Below are 23,061 nucleotides of genomic sequence, written 5' to 3'. Positions count from 1 at the left end.
ATCTGAAGGTAATAGGCATCTTATATCCCTTAAAGGAAAATAAAAAACTAAATGTTTGCTTCTATTCTTTAAAATAGTTTCTGGGATATGAGGCCTAACACCGAACATATTCTCCCATTATCACTGGGGGGGATCGAAGAGGAAACGTTTTCAAGATGAATGTGGTTACTTCTATACAAGAGACAATGTTAAGGCTGTATATATGCCATAAAAAGTAAATACATAAGACATGAGTGTGTGTACCCTGTATAGAATACTTGGTCTGGATTTCTAAAACTAATTTTAGTGTTCTCTTCAGCACATTTCATACATTAGTCCCTATGGGGTAAATTTACTAAAGCTGGAGAGTGCAAAATCAGGCTCACTTTTGTATAGAAACCAAAAAGCTTAATTGAACAAGCTGAGATTAGAAGCTGATTGGTTTCTATGCAGCTTAACCACTTCCATACAGGGCACTTATACACCTTCCCGCCCAGACCAATTTTCAGCTTTCAGTGCTGTTGCCCTTTGAATGACAATTGCGCGGTCGTGCTACACTATACCCAAACTAAATTTTTATAATTTTGTTCCCACCAATAGAGCTTTCTTTTGGTGGTATTTGATCACCTCTGGGTATTTGATAACCTCTGGGACACCCACTAACACACAGCTCCTTTCTCTATCTGCAAAGTAGAGAGTGTCCTGACACTCCTGCTTGCCCCCTCCCCCCTGAAGAGGCTTTCTCCACACCAGGGAGAAAGCCTCGCATTACGGTGTCTAGTTACAGACAGAAGAACAGGAAATAAGGACATTTAAAGCAAAATCGAAGGATGAGGTAAGTGATAGAGGACTGCACTAAGGTAAAGGAAGCTATTTAGGGAAACATTTTTTTACCTTTACAACCCCTTTAACCACTTAAATACCACCTCCTGCACATTTACGTTGGCAGAATGGCACTAGCACGTACCTGTACGTCCTCTTTAAGTGCCCAGCCGTGGGTCGCGGGCGCGTGCCCCGGTCCGAAGCTCCGTGACCGTGGAACCCGCGGACCCGATCGCAGCTGGAGTCCCGCGATCGGTCCCCGGAGCTGAAGAACGAGGAGAGCCGTGTGTAAACACACCTTCCCTGTTCTTCACTGTGGCGCTGTCATTGATCGTGTGTTCCCTGATATAGGGAAGCACAATGAATGATGTCACAAGTCCAGCCCCGCCCCCATACAGTTAGAAACACATATGAGGTCACACTTAACCCCTTCAGTGCCCCCTAATGGTTAACTCCCAAACTGCAATTGTAATTTTCACAGTAAACAATGCATTTTTATAGAATTTTTTGCTGTGAAAATGACAATTGTCCCAAAAATGTGTCAAAATTGTCCGATGTGTCCCCCATGTCGCGGTCACGAAAAAAAAAAAAAAACGCTGATCGCCGCCATTAGTAGTAAAAAATTAAATATTAATAATAATGCAATAAACTATCCCCTATTTTGTAAACACTATAAATTTTGCGCAAACCAATCAATAAACGCTTATTGCAATTTTTTTTTAACAAAAATAGGTAGAAGAATACGTATCGGCCTAAACTGAGGGGAAAAATTTTTTTTTTTTATATATTTTTGGGGGATATTTATTATAGCAAAAAGGTTGCTCTATTTTTGTTTATAGCGCAAAAAATAAAAACCGCAGAGGTGATCAAATACCACCAAAAGAAAGCTCTATTTGTGGGGGAAAAAAGACGCCACGTCGCACGACCGCGCAATTGTCAATTAAAGTGACGCAGTGCCGAATCGCAAAAACTGGCCCGGTCCTTTACCTGCATTTTAGTCTGAGTCTTAAGTGGTTAAGTAAACAGACACGTGACAATGCACAGAGAAGAAAAAATTGTTGTAATATTGTGCAAATTCCTCAGCTATTGTGTAATGTTAATAACCTGCTTTAGGAGAAAGGATCCAAATGACTTTGGAATCTGCAAGTGTCAGAAGATGCCACAGTGGGCCGATTTGATAAGGCATTCATATTCTAATGTACAGCAACCAAAGAAATGCACTCTGCTACAGCCAGAACATTACAAGGTGGATTCTCATAGGATGCTATACATTACTACATTTATAAATAAGAGCTTTTTTTTCTATAAAACTAAAGTTAAATGCCATATCTGTAAGGTCTGCTTAAAACACTAAATATCATAATAAACATGGAGTATCTTTGCATCCATATTATGTACTGTGCACATCAGGAGAACACCAATGCAGATCACTTTGCTGGGTTATAATACAGCTATTTGCCAAGCTTGTATTTGCACATTGATTTCTAAAGCAAATGTAAAATAGTTGAGATAACTAATTTCCTTCCTGCAGGGCAAGCAAGTCATTACACTGTAATGCAATTCTAGCTCCAAAAATCAGCTGTGCACACTTTCCAAAGAGTTCAACTAATCAAGGTAGTTTTCAGCAACTGTAATTTGCTTGGGACTGGAAATGATGCAGAATAAAATCCACAAGGTAAAAGCGACAAAATCCTAAAAACAACAAAATGGTTAACAGTATTGAAAAGAACTCCAGGGGATTGAATTTGTTTCCAAAATGCAATTGCCCAGCTGGACTTTCTCAGAAGAAATGTGGAGTTCAGCATTTAGCAAAGTTGGGCTCAAAAGCAAAATAAAGCTACACTATGGATGGAAAAAACTACGGGCCAGATTCACATAGAATTACGTTGCTCCTGGGCAGCGTAACGTATGTGATTTACGTTATACCGCCGCAGGTTTACAGGGTAAGTGCCCGATTCTCAGAACTCTTACCTGTAAACTTGCGGCGGTGTATCGTAAATGCGCTCGGCGCAAGCCCTCCCTATTCAAATGGGGCGGGCACCATTTAAATTAGGCGCGTTCCCGCGCCGAACGTACTGCGCATGCTCCGTCGGGTAAATTACCCGACGTGCATTGCGCTAAATGACGTCGCACCGACGTCATTTGCTTAGACGTTAACGTAAATGGCATCCAGCGCCATTCACGGACGACTTAAGCAAACGACGTTGTTTTTTAAATTTCGACACGGGAACGACGGCCATACTTAACATGGCTTAGGACATCTAGGAGGTAGCCCTAATTTTACGCGACGTAACTCGACGGAAACAATGTAAAGTTAGATCGACGGGCAGCTCGAACGTTCGGGGATCGCCGTAAGTATTCATTTGCATATTCTACGCCGACCGCAAAGGCCTCGCCACCTAGCGGCCGGCCTAGAGTTGCATCCTTAAGATCCGACAGTGTAATTCAATTACACCTGTCGGATCTTAGGGCTAGCTATGCGTAACTGATTTTATGAATAAGTCGCATCGTTAGGATTGCCCTAACACAGAGATACGACGGCGTATCAGGAGATACGCCGTCATATCTCTTTTGTGAATCTGGCCCAACATGACTAGGATCAGGGCCAGATTAAGAACATCATGGGCATGGTGCTGAGGATTTTGGTGGGCCTTTTATAAATAAATATGCAAACAATTTTTTGTTATAACAAATTAAATTAAAGAAAGAGAGGGAGGGTGAGAAAGAGGATGAGAGAGGGGTAAGAGGGAGGGGGGGGATGAGAGAGAGAGAGAGAGAGAGAGAGCGCGAGAGGATGCGCATGAGCATGCGTGGGAATGACATCAACGCAGCCCAGCCAGGCAATTGACCGAAGGCACAGAGCCCAGAAGGAAGACTGGGTGAAGATGGAAGCCCCCAGGACCCACCGGATTGATCACCACACAGCACTGGAGGGCTCAGTCCGACAAGTTAAGTGTACCCTAATGTAAGCAGTATGTACAGGAGGGAAGTGTGGAGAGTATGACACTGGGCACTATGTACAGGTGAGGAGCATGAAGGAATCTGGGAAGGAAAAATGTAAAGGTTTGCACTGCAGAAGTAATTCCCCCATCCACAGGTCAGCAGGTGAGAGGGTGTGTGGGGACAGGCTGGGGAGAGATACCAGTCAGTGGCTGGGAAGGCCCTGGCTAGTATCAGAGCCAGATACACGCAGGTTACATACGCCATTATTGTTAGAGTGAGAGCAATAATTCTAGCACTAGACCTTCTCTGTAACTCTAAAAATGTAACCTGTAAAAAAAATTAAAACTTTGTTTTTTTTTGTTTTTTTTAAGAAACAGTTTCATTCATTAAAAAAAAAAAAAAAAAAAAAAAAACTATTTGAAAAATTGCTGCGCAAATACAGTGTAACATAAAAAGTTGCAAAGACCACCATTTTATTCCATAGGGTGTCTGCTATAACTATATATATATATATATATATATATATATATATATATATATATATAAATAAATGTTTGAGGGTCCTGAGTAATTTTCTAGCAAAAACAAATGATGATTTTTACATGTAGCTTCTGACAGGCTGCGGAAGCAGCCCTGTATCTCTGGAACCATAAATGACAGCAGCCCCCAGTGGTGGGGTGGGTCTTCAGCTACATACCCCCCCAAATATGGGGTCTCTGTGACCCCTGGTCGCCGAGCTACAATTCTCAAAGTCAATCTTTTTTTTTGGAGATTTTTTTTTTTGGGCAAATGGGCCTATCTTGAGGAAGGGGCCTGGAGCTGCAGCTCCAACAGCCCCTATGTTAATCCTCAGAGCCTGACGGCGATGCCTTTGGAGACTTTTTTGCAGGGTTTGTACACAACTTTTTGGAAGGCATAGTCCTAAGTACAAATCAGAGGTACTAATAACACGTGCATCCACTGCTGAGCTATAGTCCAGCAAACAAATGATGCTATCAACGTTCAGCCTAATGCTGAGCAAAATTTGTCTCTGGGAATGCCTGCATACACCAGCTTACATGCCACCCAAAAAACGCTGCTGTGTCCCTCCGTCAGCCAGATGCTGCCTGAAAGCAAGTCTTTTAAAATGTGTCCGCCCTGTTGCCATGCAAACAGCGTGAAGCTGAGTCACGTACCAGCCACTACGCAAGCCATGCCCCTCATCCCCTCCCTGGAACGCCTTTATTTAATTTAATAGGGGTTCCACTTCTCTGGACCTGCATAGCACCCTGCCAGAAAAAACTTTGGTATCTGATTAAAAACCAAATAACTGGGTCCCAGGGTCAAGCCCTCCAAGAGAGAGGCATTACAGGCAAAACCTTGGTCTTCTTTCTCCGAGGCACGGATACAATCCACTTTGGCCTCAATGGCACTTTGGATGGATCCAATTGCAAAGCTTGCTTGATCCAAGAGGATCCTTCCAGCAGGGCTCTTCATAGCACTTCTTTACCCGTGACCAACACCATACACACTGGCGAAAAAACAGGTACTCCCTGTATGGGAGGGGTTATATAGGGGGGGGGGGCTTCCTGTCTTGGGTGTGCCAGTGTTAATCACCTGAAGGTGGCCTATAACCCACGTAGTTATTACTATGGATGCTCTGTGTCCGGTGATGTACGAAAAATAAAACTTGCTAGCTCAACTATACAGTAGCTAATGTTTTGGTATCTCTCCTCCCCTTCTTCCTTCTACAATGCATACTGCCTGTTCTCTGAGCAGAAAAAAAAAACTGAAAGAAAGAACATGATTTGTGACCTTTACGGGTGGATTTACTAAAGGCAAATAGGTTGTGCACTTTCCAAGTACAGTTTCACTCTGCAAGTGCACTTGCTCAAGAGCTTAGTAAATGAGGAGAAGCTCTGCTGGCTTCCATCATCCAATCACAAGCTTTTTTTATTTATTTTTCCATTTCCCTTGCATGTGATTGGATATTCTTTATAAAAGTGAAGGTATACCTTATTTACTAAGCTCTAGAGCAGGGTTCTCCAAACTATTCACTTCTAGGGCCACATTGTATATTTTACACGGGCTAAAACAAATATTTATAAATAAATCCTCAGCAGTAGAATAGAATTTAACAGGCTGCTGACAACGGGACTGGATGTTGCTACTGTATTGCCCCCCCTCCCCACACCTAAATGCTAGTGTCCCCATCACAGTCTCCCCACCCACCCATGTCCCCATCTCCAAGTACATTTGTGTCCGTCTCACTCATCAGGACTTGCAGTAGAAGTATCCCCACAAATTGATGTGCCCATTAGAGCCCCCCACACACTTGTGTCTCCATCAGAAACCCCCCTACACATTTGTGTCCCCATGAGAGCCCACTCCTCACCTGCATATCTGCCCCCCTCCACACACACACACACACATATATCTGTGAGCCAATTATTCCCCCCTACCCCAGGCACATTTGAAATTTGCAACCATCGCACAGTTTCCCCTTGCATGTGTGCTTCACTGCTGTACAGTGTGCCTCAGACAGTAATAACACTGACTGTGCAGACCTGCTGTACCTCCTGGCTCCCACCCTGCAGTTATTACACAAGCACGCTGTGTGTGAAATGACATCGCTAAAGGATACTTGTCAACAATGAGGCGGGAGCTGGCAACAGGTCTACACTAAAGCACTTCATTAGTTCCTAGGATGTCGGCAGTCCTGGTAACCAATTGAGAAGGCGAGACGCCAGGAGGGGTTGTGGGACCTGTACTGCATGCCGACGGGGATGAAAACGCAGTGCTGGCCACGCAACCTGACAGAGATGATCCCTTCAGTGAGTCTAAGGATGTGGGCCAGAAAAATATCCCAACGGGCCTGGACTTTGAAGATGCCCGCTCTAGAACAACTGCATTTGTAAAGTAAATCAACCCCCCCCAGTGGCCTTTATAAAACACTTGATAGAACATTTGGTATGCCTGCATGTAGCATTTTCAGTCGTTACAAAGTGCCATAACTAAATATGTGGTAAGTCCCAAGTAAAAGAAAACACTTTGGGAAAATAATTTTGTATATGGAAAATAATAAAAGAAAAAAAAATATCCTCTGTGATTATTGGGTCCCCTACTCCATCTGACCTGACACTTGCCCTATTACACCATTGGATAGACCAGTTCTCATCCATTTACTACTGGCAGCGAAACAATATCGCTAGGAAGTGGAAGTCACTGACTCCACCAGAATTTACACAAACCCTCCTAAATTCCCGATGTGAAATGGAAAAAAACTTTGCATCTATGCCACTAACAAACAATACATTGTCCCACCTCTGGGTTCTATAGCTGATGCACCCCAAATGTTCTATTAACCACTTGCTTACAGGCCACTTAAACCCCCCCTCCTGCCCAGACCAATTTTCAGTTTTCAGTGCTGTCACTCTTTGAATGACAATTGCGCGTTCATGCAACACTGTACCCAAATTACATTTTTATCATTTTTTTTCACACAAATAGAGCTTTATTTGGTGATATTTAATCACCACTGGGGTTTTTATGTTTTGCTAAACAAACAAAGACGGAAAAATTTGAAATAGTTTGTTATAAAATGTTGACAACAGGTAATTTTTCTCCTTCATTGATATGCGGATGAGGCGGCACTGATAAGGCGGCACTGATGGGGACAGATAAGGCGGCACTGTTAGGCCCTGATAGATACCACTGATAGATGGGACTGATGGGCACTGGTAGTTGACACTGATGGGCAGCACTGTTGATGAGGCATGATTGGTGACATTGATAGGTGGCACTGTGGGAACTGACAGTTGGCACTGGTGGGCACTGGTAGGCAGCACCATTGTGCACTTGAGTGGTGGTTCCTGGGTGAGGACATTATGGATGCAGCTGTACTGTTGACGGTTGGCTAAAAGTGCCTGGATGAGCATATACTGGAGTGCGGGTTTTCATTCATCGAAACAGCTCAGATTCAAGTTTTTCAAACAGCACAATGGCTTGCATAATTTATGGAGGATTTAACTTGAGTCTGCAATAAACACAAATATTTTTTATTCAACCTACCTTTATCTTTGATCCATGGTGTATTTGTGGGGATTTATCTTCATTTGGAGGAATGTGCAATTCCCATTTCCCAAAATCCAACTTGTTATATGGATGTGAAAAGGGGTTCCAGCCATCTAGAAGGTAACCAATCAATAATCAATTAAAAAGCTCTGATTCATCCGTGGTAGACTTATAAACATCAATCACATGGGCAATATCTGTTCTAATTTGGGTGAAATAATCTAAGATATCAACCTCTTTATAAAAAAAAAAAAAAAAAAAGGACTACTTTTGCCCCAAAATTCATAAACACAGACCTATTTGCAAGTCAGCATGTTCATACTGGCTTCTTAGGACATCAGTGAGTTCTACTAATGGCAGCCATACACGCTTTAATTTTATTATCCAAACGATTTGCGATGCAATCAAAATGATCCAATTGGCAAACAAATGAAAAGCCACACATTCCTTACCGATCGAATTAGACCAGATTTGGTCAAACTGGGTTGATCTGCCAGGGTGGAAAATTATTCATTTTGCATTGCCAGCGCTGAGATTCATAAATGCGATCGTATTTTGATTGATCAGATTATAAGATTGTATGATTGAAACAGAGATGTGACTGATAACCAAGATCATATCTTCCAACTATCTATTAAAATCCACTTCCTCATGTGTGGGGTATTGATCAAATGGGTTGTCAACTATAGACCGATTATTTCTATTGAAAGAGAATGACTGGAAAATAAATTGATGATTTATCAAAGTGTGTATAACCACCATCAAACAATCACCTACAGAGATTACCTTCTATGTAGATTAACCAACAAAACCTTAGGGAACAGACACAGCCACCGATGACCTCTACTTTTGAAGGAGCTACTTGCCCTGTTGTCATACTGGCTTCAGAGCTTTATGTGCCATTGGTCTAGTTTAAATATGCTCGTTTCTGATCAGAGATTTTGAGTGTATGGCAAACCAAAACTTTGTGAGTAAAAACAGGGTTTGAACTCAGATTTATTTATTGTGTTCCAGGGTTCTTGAATCGTATAGGAAAATGCTGTTATAATGTTACAGAAAAATCACATAATGCCAAATGCAGCTGCAATCTGGTCCCGCTTCCCAGCAGTGCACATGGTGCAGTATGTTGCCCTATCCAATAAGGTGATCAGGATGTGTTTAAATGTTAAAAGCAGCCCTTGAACTCAAAACACAAATTAAAAAGTAGACCCCATGTCCAAACACCAAATTGCTCTCAGTAAAATAGGCTTTTGTGCCCACATGGTTGAATTTCCGAGTTGAGTTATCCTACACATTAGTGCCTTCTTGCAAAGTTTGGGCTACTCCGCTTTCCTAGAATACCTCCAGAAAAACTAAAACCTGACCCACCCCGTGTTTTTGTTTTGTTTGTTTTTTTACTTCTTCACAGGGTGTTTGCTTTTTTAAATGTGGAAATATGCCATGGGAAAAAGGAGCAATATTTATTAGGCAGACTGTGCATTTGGGTGGAAGATCTGATTTAACCACTTAAGCCCCGGATCATTTGGTTGGCCAAAGACCAGAGCACTTTTTGCTATCTGGCACTGCGTCGCTTTAACTGACAATTGCACGGTCGTGCAACGTGGCTCCCAAACAAAATTGACATCCCCCCCAATATAAAAATCCTATTTTACACATTTTGTTTACAGCTTACCTGTAAAATCATGTTCCTGGAAGTACATGATGGGACACAGAGCACTATAGTAATTACTATATGGGTTATACGCCCACCTTCAGGTGATGGACACTGGCATAATGCTGACTTCCTGGAGGGCTCTGCACGTGCGGGTTGCGAACACGCCTGAGCTCATCCTTACTCCAAACACACCTCCAAGACGGCCACTGCCTTTCTAAAGAAAGTTGAGGGTAAAGGTGATGGACTGGCCAAGCATGTCTCCAGACCTAAACCCCTTTTGCAACCTGTGAAGCTCTGGTGAACTCCATGCCCAAGACGGTTAAGGCAGTGCTGAAAACAATGGTGGCCACACAAAATATTGACACTTTGAGCCTAATTTGGACATTTTCACTTAGGGGTGTACTCCCTTTTGTTGCCAGCGGTTGGTTTAGACATTAATGGCTGAGTGTTGAGTTATTTTGAGGGGAAAGCAAATGTGTATAATATATATATATTATATATATATATATATATATATATATATATATATATATATATATATATATATATATATATATACACATATACACACACACACACACACACACACACATACACACATCATTTTTTTACTACGTCACATATAGTAATGTTCCATATAACCATATTTGACATTCACACACTTGCATAAACACATATCACCCGCACACTGGTTGATGAAATTGAGATGAAAAGAGTCACTCTGAACCATGGAAAAACAAACATTACTGCGCTTTTAATGATATACTTGTCAAATTTTAATTCAAATATGAACATAACAAACTTACACATAAACAGAAAATAGCTATGCTCCATGAAATGTCTTGTGTGAATGCCGTTCTTCTCTCCATACACAATTCCAGGCACTCTATTCACATGAAACACACTGCCAATATTTTTGCTGGAGGCAAGCAACAGACGTACAGGTACCAAAGTTCACTCTGCGATTTAAATTCCTCTATTCCAGACAAAGAGGAAGCTACCCATGGTGAATAGGGGAATGGTAGAGGGAACAATAATCTATATGCAATAGGTAGAAAATGTACAAGCAGCATCAATTTTACTGCTGCAGCAGCAGGTTTCAGAGTAAATGTGATAGGTTCCCGGCAGGAAGCAGCTCTGCTGCCCTAGAACTCCAAGATAAAGGGCTGGCAGATCAATTTTTTTTTTCATTGAAATGAGGAAAATAAGTCCCGAAAAAGTATTTTCCATACAAATGCACTTTGCACACAAAATACAGACATATTAATCCAGTTGTGAAACACTAGGCAATTAAACTGGCAATTGCATTATAAAAAGTTATTACAGTAGGCTAGGAATAAGAAAGTATACTAAAATTCCCTCTACTGCAAAGAAAGCTGTGCATTGAGAGAAACATGAACTCTGCCATTGCCAAGTTTCTGTAGAAAATGCTTGCTGCCTGGCTGGCTAGTCCATTAACATTTTCTGATGAGTATCATGCAGAAAGGTCAAAGTCCCTGATCTACATACTGTATTTGCTGGCGTATAAGACTACCTTTTACACTTAAAAAAACTGGCTAAAAAGCAGGGGTCGTCTTATACACCGGGTCAGCTGCTCGGATGCCTGTTGGATGTGCGGTAATACTGTACGCAGCTTCGGCTACATACAGTATATACCGCTTAGCCAATCCCGGTGAGCTATGTATTCAAATGAATTCAGAGCCTGCTTGGATTGGAATAACCACCTCTGCCAATCCGAGCAGGCTACATACAGTAGCCTGCTCGGATTGGCTTTGAGAGTCAGAGAGGCTTTGGCTGATGATGTTACAGCCTCTGCCAATCCAAGCAGGCTTTGTATTCATTAATAGAATAAATTGCTTGTTGATTGGCTCCAGCTCCAGCAAGAAGGAAGAAGAATATGGCTCCAGAAGAAAGAAATATGAAGCATCAGAAGCCTCGGAAGGGGGGTCTTTTTATACGGTGAGTACAGGCAAAAAAATCTTTTAAAAAAACTGTAAAATTAGGGGGTCGTCTTATACGCCCGGTCGCCTTATACACCGGCAAATACGGTAGGGGTTTATCATCAGCGACCTAGAAAGTACTGACAGCCAAGGAACTAGTATTTTCAGAAAAGGGAAGGTCAGTAGTGGCAGCCACCGCACAGCATGCTTCCTTTAAAGTGACAGAAAAAACACAACAAGCGGGTGCCAGGTGAGTATGTGTTTATTAGGAATCACTTACAGTACATCAAGGTGTCCTTTGAAGCATATGCAGGGGGTAGTGCAGAAAAACCCTGGGAGATGAGCCGCTGTCACAATGGATTGGAAGACTGCTCGGGAGTAAGCTTAGACATGCAGCACAAAAACCTGACACTGGTGGCATCTGGGGCTCTCACACGCCACTGACACAGCCAAAGGAACGTCACAGGCAAGGGAGGGGGCGGGACGCAACGAGTTTCCAAGGCCCCGCCTCCTTTCAACATTGTATCCTGGCCTAGGCCAACAAGGCCTAAGGCCTAGGACAGCACTTTGCAGGGAGGCAGCACAGAAAGAGTACCCGTTAGCTTGTGCTACACTGTGAGTGTAGCGCCAGTCTTATGGGGCGGACTGGGCTGAGAGGCAAATTGGTCTAGGGCCCCCATAAAGCGGCTGTACTGCTTCTGGTATGCGGACGGCCGGCATCCCATAACTGCGGGGGGAGGGGGCGCTGCTTCTAAATTTTGACTGTCCTATCATCCTGGACCACAAATCTTCCTCACTGTGCTATATGATTTCTGCTGCACCATTGGCATGGTTATATCTTCTTAGTCCTCTCAATAAAATTATCCGAAATTTGTGCTTAAAGTAGAACTATAGTCAACACTTTTTTTTCCATTTTGGATAGAGTAAGGGAGGGTTATACCCCGTCAGTTTATTTTTTACCACCCCTGTCCCACTGCAGAGATTTCCCTACACTTCTCGCCCCTAATCCAAACAGGATGTGAGAGGAAACCTATCCAAATTAAGGGAATCCATTGCCACCGCCCCCCCAGGCTCTCAGAACTAGTGTCCCCACTCAAAGATTAAACAGAAAGGGCCATGGCCTTTAAATAAGTGGGTGCACAAGTTTAGTCAGGCCTCCGGCAGCACAAAACCTGAATACACTACTGCCTCCTTCATCAGGCTAACATTTTATTAGCAAACGCTTACATCAAGGTGTCCTTTAGAGTAGTGGTCATCAACCCTGTCCACAGGGCCAACTAACAGGCCAGGTTTGCAAATTTAACTGAAATACATCATAGGTGATATCATTTTCTGCTCAGTGATTGCATCATTCTAGTCTGCATCTCCCCAAGGAAATACATAAAACCTGGCCTGTTAGTGGGTCCTAAGGACAGGGTTGATGACCACTGCTTTAGAGCAAATGCAGGGGTAGTGCAGAAAAACCCTGGAGGCGAGTAGCTGTCACAATGGATTGGAAGACCGCTTAGATCCACCACACAAGAGGCTGACACGGGTGATGTCTGGAGCTCTAGCACGCCACTGACACAGCCAAAGAAACCATCACAGAGGAAAGGGAGGGGGCGGGCCATGATGCATTTCCGAGGCCACACCTACATCAGGCTAACCCACCCCCCTATAAAGGGAAAGAATTTAAGCTGACAGTGGCCAATCAGTGGAGACTGGGTGGAGAAAACTGACCAACTTGCAAAAAACAACAAGCTGTACTTGCTGGGTAACCAGGCTATGATAGAGTCAGCGGTGTGTGTGTGTGTGTGCGCAGTACAGCACTCTGCAGCGATAATACACCTCTGACATACTGGGCTGCAGGACAAGAATAGGTGAAGCCGGATGGCAAAACATATAATAAAAAGATGAAAAAAAGATAAAAAAAAATAAATAAAAAAAAGGATAAAAAATGTATAACATCCAGTCCAATCGATTGGCTGCATGCCAACATACAAAAAAAAAAGTCACATTAGTAAATAAAAAACAGTTGGCAAAAGGAACAAGTGATAGTAACTACACAATCAGGGTAACATTTAGTCACAGTTAAAATTTAGTCTGTGGACTGATAATAATCCATCAATCTTTCCACTGCCTGTGCTGCCAGAATGCCCCTCTGCTCAAAAGAAATCTTCATTAGAAGTCCACAGGAAAGCCATCACTTCAGAAGTGCTGATCCCCTGCAGCTCTCACTACAGGAGTAGTGACATGGAAGACAGCAGGAGCTGCAGGAAACCCAGAAGATCAATACTCCTAATGAATCAGTTTTTCTACGAATTTCAAAAGAAGGTTTCTGGATGGAAAAGCATTCTGGTGGCATGGGCAGGGAAAAGTTAAACATTCTGTCCCTTCCCTTATAGATACATGTCATTGCAAAAAAAAAAAAAATCATACTGCAAAGGTAACCTCTTTCGAATTTTTCCTCCTTCATCCAAGATCGCAAAAGGTCCCACTTGTGACTGGGCCTTGGTGTTCCACCGTGAGCAGGGGGGGGCTGTTGCGGACAGTAAGGCCCCGTACACACGACCGGATCTATCCGCTGGGATTGATCCACGGATCAGTTCCAGCGGACAAATCCGGTCGTCTGTACGGCCTAGCGGATATTTATCCGCGGAGATTCGTCCGGCCGGTCCATTTCAAGCGGATAGAAATTTCTTAGCATGCCAAGAAATCTATCCGCTTGAATCGGGACCAGCGGATTGATCCGGTGGTCTGTACAGACTCACCGGATCAATCCGTCCGCTCCCCTCCCTTGCATGCGTCGTAATGATTTGACGCATGCGTGGAAGTACTTACCTTCCAGCGTCGCGCACGTCATCATCGCGGCGACACGTCACCGCGGAGGAATTCCGCACGGATTTTGATCCAATGGTGTGTACACGCCATCGGATCCAAATCCGGAGGAGGAATCTCCGATGGAAACGGTCCAGCGGACCGTTTCCAGCGGAGATCCGGTCGTGTGTACGAGGCCTTAGGCTCATATACTGAGGTGAGAGTACACCGAGGGGGAGCACAATTGTGGTGGCACAGCACAATTTGTTTTGGATTTTGGAGCACCTTAAGGAGATAAAGTTTACATGTGGATGGTAACTGACTGATGGAATCACACCACACAAGCATCACATGAACTTTATACTAAAGGACTTTATACAAGCACCATTGATTGTATTTTTACATTTGATTGACATTTTTACATATAAAATATATGAGTTTTGCTTTTTAGCACTGAGAACTGTTTGCACAATGCACTAGTTGTTATACACATACACATATATATTATTTAGCACAGCACGGAACTTATATTGATTTAAACAGGGCTTATAAAAGGGCCCTGTCCTGGGAGAAAAGGGCACCAGGATCAGTGGGAAAGGCCCTGGGCTTGGAGGGAAAGGCCCCGGGACCAATGGAAAGGGCCCTTCATGGTTTCTATCACTGGGACCCTGAAGTTTCTAGTTACCCCTCTAACTAGCACAAACGTTATTAAACAAGTTGGCATACTGGTTTTGGAAATCATTACAGGATTTTCTTTTTATTCTCTAGCCTTTCATAGGAATGCCGACAGTCTTTATGTAATATGGTAATTTTTACAAAAAGTACAGGGTTGTAGCACAGTGGCAAAAATCTATTTGGTGTTACTGGGAGCAGACAGCAAACAGTGCCAGAGAACAGATTTAGAACTCTTAAGTATGCAGTTTAGATACAACAGAAGAGTGACAAAGATTGCATCAGTTACTATGGTTGTTCACGAGAAAGGTCATAACTACAAGGAGTGCAGATAGTGAAACTTTACCCAGGATCATGAGGTCACAGGGCTAAATAAAACCTTATTCAACAGCTCTATGGTTAGATTACATCCCAAAAAGAATACAAAATGTTTTCAATAAACCTAAAACAAAAAATTCTAGCGAAAGCTAATTATTTCTATAGTAACGGTTGAATTTGTGAAGTACAGACGTCGTATTATCGTCATATTTACTCAGATATTTATTCTACAGGGAAGTTGTATTATGTGTGTGTCATTTAAAAAAGTACAACACTCCCATTAGCAGGTGTTTTAATTATTATTCTTAATTTTAAATAACATTTGTTTTTGTAAAACTAAGATACGGTAAGTAACTTTTTTGTATGAATACATGTCTGGTGAATAGATCTATTTTTAGTCTGTGTTCATACTTATTGATCCTGTATCTTGAAAATACTCATTCATAAATACCGTGCAGGAAAACTATCCTCATAAGCACAACATCACATTCAATTACAATATGACTTGTGTCACAATTGTATATGATATATTTTTTCTTTATTTGCCTTCTTTTTTTCCCCCACAAAAGTGGAGTTACCCTTTAAGTGTTCCTCACTCTTCAAAAGGTTGAGCAGCCCTGGCTTAGCATATTCTACTGCATTCCAGAGACTGAATCATGTTGAAAAAAGCCAAGTAAATTGGTGGTAGATTTGGGATTGCATACTGGATAATATAAAACAGCTTATCCGAAAGGATATCACTAGGGAAAACAAAGGCCCGGATTCTCAAAGGGCTTACGACGGCGCAACGCCATGTACGCCGTCGTAAGTGCGGCCGAGGCAGTAAAGTTACGACGTTTACGTTAGGCTTTTCCCGGCGTAAAGTTGCCCCTGGGTATATGAGGCGCAACCAATGTTAAGTACGCGCGTCGTTCCCGCGTCAAAATTTATAAATTTACGTTGTTTGCGTAAGTCGTCCGTGAATGGGGCTGGACGTCGAAACCAATGACGTCCTTGCGACGTCATTTGGAGCAATGCACCCTGGGATATTTTATGGACGGCGCATGCGCAGTATGTTCGGCGCGGGAACGCGCTTAATTTAAATGCTACACGCCCCCTACCCGCCTAATTTGAATTAGGCGGGCTTGCGCCGGGTGATTTACGCTATGCCGCCGCAACTTTACAGGCAAGTTCTTTGTGAATAAAGCACTTGCCTGAAAAACGTAGGGCGGGCGTAACGTATCTCATTTACGTTACGCCGCAAGTTACGCCATTCTACAATAATCTGGGCCAAAGAGTCTAACTGCATACTCAATCAGAATGGGAGGGTCAAGTTCATTATTAATCAGCTGATGCTATTGTGTCTTCTAATAAGGGAAGCTGTAGTGTCTGCATTCCATTAGGAGTGATTATCCCTAAGGCTGGCCATACATTATACTATTTTCTTGTACAATTGTCCTTTAACCACTTAAAGTGGAGGTTCACCCAAAAAATACATTTTAACATTACATTCAGCAGAGTTGTCCTAATGAGAATCGGCTGTTTTTTTTCCCCCGTACATACCGTATTCCACCGCCGCTTCCGGGTATGTCTTCTGCGGGACTGGGCGTTCTTATCTGATTGACAGGCTTCCGACCGTCGCATACTACGCGGCACGAGTTGCCGAAAGAAGCCGAACGTCGGAGCGCAGGCGCCGTAAAGAGCCGCACCGACGTTCGGCTTCTTTCGGCAACTCGTGATGCGCGGTCTGCGACGGTCGGAAGCCTGTCAATCAGATAGGAACGCCCAGTCCCGCAGAAGACATACCCGGAAGCGGAGGTGAAATACGGTATGTAAGAAAAATAAACAGCCGATTGTCATTAGGACAACTCGGCTGAATGTAATGTTAAAAATGTATTTATTCGGCACTGTGTCGCTTTAACGGACAATTGTGCGACGTGGCTCCCAAACAAAATTGACGTCCTTTTTTTCCCACAAAAAGAGCTTTCCTTTGGTGGTATTGGATCACCTCTGCGTTTTTTGTTTTTTTTTTGCACTATAAACAAAAATAGAGCGACAACTTTGAAAAAAAGCAATATATTTACTTTTTGCGATTTTTATCATGACTGCGACTTTATGGCGGACCTTACTGTAGGGGGGGATGGGTTGTGTGTGACAAGACAGTGATCACCGCTTCCGATTACAGGAAGCGATGATCCATGTCATTGTCACTAGGCAGAGCGGGGAGATGCTTGTTCACATTAGCATCTCCTCGCTCTAGCTCTCTGAGGCGATCGCGGGTATCCCCACAGCAATCGAGTCCGTGGGACCCATGGTCGGGTTCACGGAGCTCGCGCACGTGCACAATGGCGCTTATTTAAAGGGGACGTGTATGTGTGTGTGTATATATATATATATATATATCCTTCTGCCCAGGAGTGCCATTGTGTCGACGTATATGTGCGTGCGGCGGTCGGGAAGTGGTTAAAATGTACTAAAACCATATAATAGGAGGTGAAACCTAAATACTTTCAATTTTAATGCAATTAAGCAGGCCCCTGCACTACACAGTTGAAGGTACATCTAAAGAAAATTGAACAAGAAAATTGTACATTTGGCAAGCTTGTATGCAGAGTATCTTATTAAAACTTCTATCGAAGAGGATGCCTAAAACCTGACTTTTATCTTGGTGTAGATGTCTTGGAAAATCAGTGAATGAATCTCACAAGCAAATTACGTTTTTTGGAGGCGTTCTGTACACAAATCATGTACAGAACGCTTCCATGTTGCCACATTGCACAGAGAATGACATTGCTGCATGGAAAGGTAATTTTTACCAACATCAAACTACAACAGGGTTTTTTTTTTTTTTGCAATATTTTTCTATGAAAGAGGAGTCACCCTTTAATACTGCAGTAAAACTTTTATATCAACACAGTACGGTTCCTACCTTCGTGTTCACAGAATCTGTTTGTGAAATTGCCATAGGCAATAATACTGGATACTTGACTCAAAGAGGAAAGCAGAGGGAGGCACAGGGAAACACTGCAGTCTCAATGGCATAGCAAGTGTCACAGAGGTCAGCCAATAGTGTGAAGTAAGACGTGGCATTTCCTTATATCGTGTTACATTATTACCTAATTATCTGTGTTCATCTCTCCCAGAAATCAAATATGAAAAGACAATATATAAAAGTCAATAAAATATATTATCTTGTTTCTGACAAGCATCATGCACAATCCCTATTCAATCTCTATCACATAAAATCAAAAATTAAAATACTGTACTCCAACAAAACCCAATTAATATAATGGTTTTGGTGTTCACTAGTATATTCCATCCTCATATTAACCACATCAATACTGGCCACTTTAGCCCCCTTCCTTCCCAGGCCAATTTTCAGCTCTCAGTGCTCTCGCATTTTCAAGGACAATTGCACGGTCATGCTATGCTGTACCCAAATGCAATTTTTATAATTTTGTTTGTACAAATAGAGCTTTCTTTTGGTGGTATTTATTTACGACTCAGTTTTTCGTGTAGAATTGGTTTGTGTGATCACAGACATATGTACGCAGATGATCATGTACAGATGTGTGCAGGTGATCATTGGGACATATGATTTTACCGTTACATATGTGGGGGACAGGTGTTTTTACTATGTGGGGACATGTGTTTTGGGGACATTGTGTTAATAGGCTGGTGATCAGTATGTAAAAAGCTGTAAAAAAAAAAAAAAACAGCTCAAATTTACTGATCACCAGCCGGGTGCAGCGATCCGCTCTCCTCTCCTCACACATTAGTTGTCGGTGAGGAGAGGAGAGCCGATCGCCTAGCAACTGGATCTCGGTTAACATCACATGACGGCTGTGATTGGACATGGCCGTCATGTGATCAGGAGGACCAATCATAGAGCCCTCCTGCCGATCTGAGATGTGACGTGTCTGGGTAAAACAAGCGCATCGGGATCGCGCTCAATCCCACTCCTTCTGAGGGACGTTCCTGAACATCCACTCAGAAGGAGAGAGCGCCCAACTGGCTAGACACATGCAGTGGCCAGGTGGGAAGTGGTTAAGGAACATTTTGAGAATAGAAAACTGAATTATCACAAAACTGTTACATTGGAGTTCATTTCAAATAATTACAGCAAACTAAAGTTTCTATGACTTCACAGAGTATATTTCTTCCAGTCTGCAAAACATGGTTCTAATTCAGAATATGAATACTTTTTACCATAATTTTCTAGACAGTATTGTCCAAAAGATTAATTTAAAACAAAGAAATTGCATACTTCCTTTGAAAATAATTCAGAATGTTAGTTTGTTGAACCATAATCTATACAAGTGTGAAAATCGGAACACCAAAATATCTACCGTATATTATTTAAGGTTCATTTGCTTAATTATTTTCATAAATTTACAGAGCTTCAAAGAGAACAAAACCTTGACCCCCCCTCCCCCGATATTCCAAAGAATGGGTAGGTTGTAGAAATGTTTCTGTATTAAAGAGCAATTCCATGCAAGAAGAAAAAGTAATTAGTAAATGTCTAATGCTATCTGGAAGAAAACTGAAACTATGTCAATGCTGAAAAGTCCACACAGTTTATTGATTTGAGTCTTCTGAAATTGATTACACGTAGGTTGTATAATGGTCCTGGCACGTGGAAGGGAATGTATCTACAGTATTTCCTGAAGTCTGTTTTGTGAAACTTTTTCTTTAAATCAAAGTGGCAGTTATAAGGAATTTCTTTTTTTCAATCAAGTTTAAGTTTATTTTAAAAATATAAACAGTACAATAGGGTTCATACATCAAGGATATCATCACAATGCAGTACATGAAGATACATTTCGATATCTCAAATTCCTATCCATACTTTGGTCACTATCGAATAAACTATCTTTATTCAAAAATAAACAAATTTGGAAGAAATAAAAAGATCATGTGTCCACAAACTATTATAACGGAAATATAGTATTTACCCTAAATTTTCCTAAATAATGTTTCCCTGAGTGATATTCAAGTGCAACGTATAAGTTGATACTTGTCATAACATAACATATGTTATATCAGTCAAAAAAAAAATAGAGTGTATTCTTAAAAGACCCTCCTATAACCCCCGTAACTTAGTAAGAATCCAATCATTTCACTAAGAGCAGAACCCCACCTTCCGTCCTAATACTCCCACCGTCTTCTCTCGTTTTCCCCCTACTTACTCATCATAGTATAAGGAATTTCTTAATACGGACACCCCGATAAACAAGCAAATAGGAGTGGTATTGGAGCTGAAACTGTGTTGGTGCTTGATACTGTAGCCCCTGTGATGTACGTTAGGTTGTTATACTTCCCATTTGGCCATCGGCTACTGGGGAACCTTGGATGAAAGTCATAAGTACAATAAGGAATGGATCAAAACAATCAGATATAGTACAGTAGCTCTTTATTTAAATGCAATTTCCAACACATTTTCAGGCTTATAATGATCCCACTTAAATAACTGTACAGTGGAGTTAGTGGTTGACTGCAAAATTAGGTGGCTGGTGTCAAAGTAGAACTCTAGGCAAAACTTTATTTTTCATATTTGATAGAGCAAGGGATGGTTATAACCCGTCAGAATTTGATTTTACCATCTGTGACCCATTGCAGAGATTTCCCTTTACTTTCTGTTACATAACCAAACAGGAAGTGGGAGGAAACCCCTGCAAATTAAGGGAATTTCTTGGGGACCCTACGTTTACCAGAAACAATGTCTCTATTGGAAGATCTCCATTTATTCTTTTTTGGGGACAACCCAAATATAGGGGATTTCCATTTACTTTCAATGATAATGGTAAACAGGACAAATAGAAAGCGGTAAATCTCCTTAACAAGGGCAAAGACAGCAATAAAAACTGACAAGTGTTCTAATCCCACTCTACTCTATTCAAAACTAAAATAAATAAATAAACATTTAGTTATACTTTGACACCAGCTACTGTTTTCTTTCCACTCACTAAATATGCTGAACAGTTATTCGAGCTGACAAAAATGGCATTAGACAGCATGTAGTTGTTCCTAAACCCAGTAGAAAGGTTTGTGTAACCTATAGATAAAGCATTATTGTACAATATCTGATTGCATTCTTGAACCATTTCTCTGGCAATCCATTGCCTACTTCACCTATTTTATATTAGGATAGGTACACAATCAGGGTTCTCAGATAACCAAGTGGCATAAGGAAGTGGAAGGGTCTGCATTAAAATCCTGTGCTCTGTTATGCACCGAAAAGGCTTACATATACAGTGATGAAAATAAGTATTTGAACACCCTGCTATTTTGCAAGTTCTCCCACTTGGAAATCATGGAGGGGTCTGAAATTGTTATCGTAGGTGCATGTCCACTGTGAGAGACATAATCAAAAAAAAAAAATCCAGAAATCACAATTTATGATTTGTTTAACTATTTGTATGATACAGCTGCAAATAAGTATTTGAACACCTGAGAAAATCAATGTTAATATTTGGTACATTAGCCTTTGTTTGCAATTACAGAGGTCAAACGTTTCTTGTAGTTTTTCACCAGGTTTGCACACACTGGAGGAGGGATTTTGGCCCACTCCTCCACACAGATCTTCTCTAAATCAGTCAGGTTTCTGGGCTGTCGCTGAGAAACACGGAGTTTGAGCTCCCTCCAAAGATTCTCTATTGGGTTTAGGTCTGGAGACTGGCTAGGCCACGCCAGAACCTTGATATGCTTCTTACAGAGCCACTCCTTGGTTATCCTGGCTGTGTGCTTCGGGTCATTGTCATGTTGGAAGACCCAGCCTCGACCCATCTTCAAAACTCTAACTGAGGGAAGGAGGTTGTTGCCCAAAATCTCGCAATACGTGGCCCCCGGTCATCCTCTCCTTAATACAGTGCAGTCACCCTGTCCCATGTGCAGAAAAACACCCCCAAAGCATGATGCTACCACCCCCATGCTTCACAGTAGGGGTGGTGTTCTTGGGATGGTACTCATCATTCTTCTTCCTCCAAACCCGGTTAGTGGAATTATGACCAAAAAGTTATATTTTGGTCTCATCTGACCACATGACTTTCTCCCATGACTCCTCTGGATCATCCAAATGGTCATTGGCAAACTTAAGACGGGCCTTGACATGTGCTGGTTTAAGCAGGGGAACCTTCCATGCCATGCATGATTTCAAACCATGACGTCTGAGGCCCCATACACACCATAGAATCTATCCGCAGATAAATCCCATCAAATGGGTTTCTGCGGATAGATCCTATGGTGTGTACACGCCAACGGATATTTATCCGCAGATAAATCTCCCCTGGAATGGATTTCCAGCAGATAAATATTTGTCGACATGCACAGAATATCTATCTGCTGGAATCCATTCCAACGGATGGATCCGCTCGTCTGTACAGACTTACCGGATCCATCCGTCCAAAGGGATTCCCCGCACGCGCCGTAATGAATAGACGCATGCGTGGAATTCCTTATATGACAGCGTCGCGCCCGTCGCCGCGTCATAATAGCGGCGACGGCGCGACACGTCATCGGCAGAGGATTTCAGCGCGGATTTCAATGCGATGGTGTGTACACGCCATCGCATAGAAATCCTCTGAAATCTTAGAGAGGATTTATCCGCGGATACGGTCCGCTGAACCGTATTCGCGGATAAATTCTATCGTGTGTATGGGGCCTTAGTGTATTACCAACAGTAACCTTGGAAACGGTGGTCCCAGCTCTTTTCAGGTCATTGACCAGCTCCTCCCGTGTAGTCCTGGGCTGATTTCTCACCTTTCTTAGGATCATTGAGACCCCACGAGGTAAGATTTTGCATGGAGCCCCAGTCCGAGGGAGATTGACAGTCATGTTTAGCTTCTTCCATTTTCTAATGATTGCTCCAACAGTGGACCTTTTTTCACCAAGCTGCTTGGCAATTTC

The 23,061-nt window shown here is 42.2% G+C and overlaps 1 protein-coding gene across 5 annotated transcripts in view; it reads right to left on the bottom strand.

Annotated features, from left to right (window-relative positions):
• Window positions 1-23,061, bottom strand: part of GBE1 (1,4-alpha-glucan branching enzyme 1) — a 224,084-nt gene that overhangs the window by 151,969 nt on the left and 49,054 nt on the right. For all 5 annotated transcript variants that reach the window (XM_040338757.1, XM_040338756.1, XM_040338758.1 and 2 more), the window contains one exon: window positions 7,795-7,910. In XM_040338757.1, the coding sequence (XP_040194691.1) occupies window positions 7,795-7,910 (116 nt within the window). The remainder of the gene's footprint in view (window positions 1-7,794; window positions 7,911-23,061) is intronic.

The sequence above is a fragment of the Rana temporaria genome, chromosome 2 (genome assembly GCF_905171775.1).
Source record: "Rana temporaria chromosome 2, aRanTem1.1, whole genome shotgun sequence".
NCBI lineage: Eukaryota > Metazoa > Chordata > Amphibia > Anura > Ranidae > Rana > Rana temporaria.
Note: the sequence above shows the minus strand (reverse complement) of the source record. Positions and strands in the feature narration are given on the sequence as shown.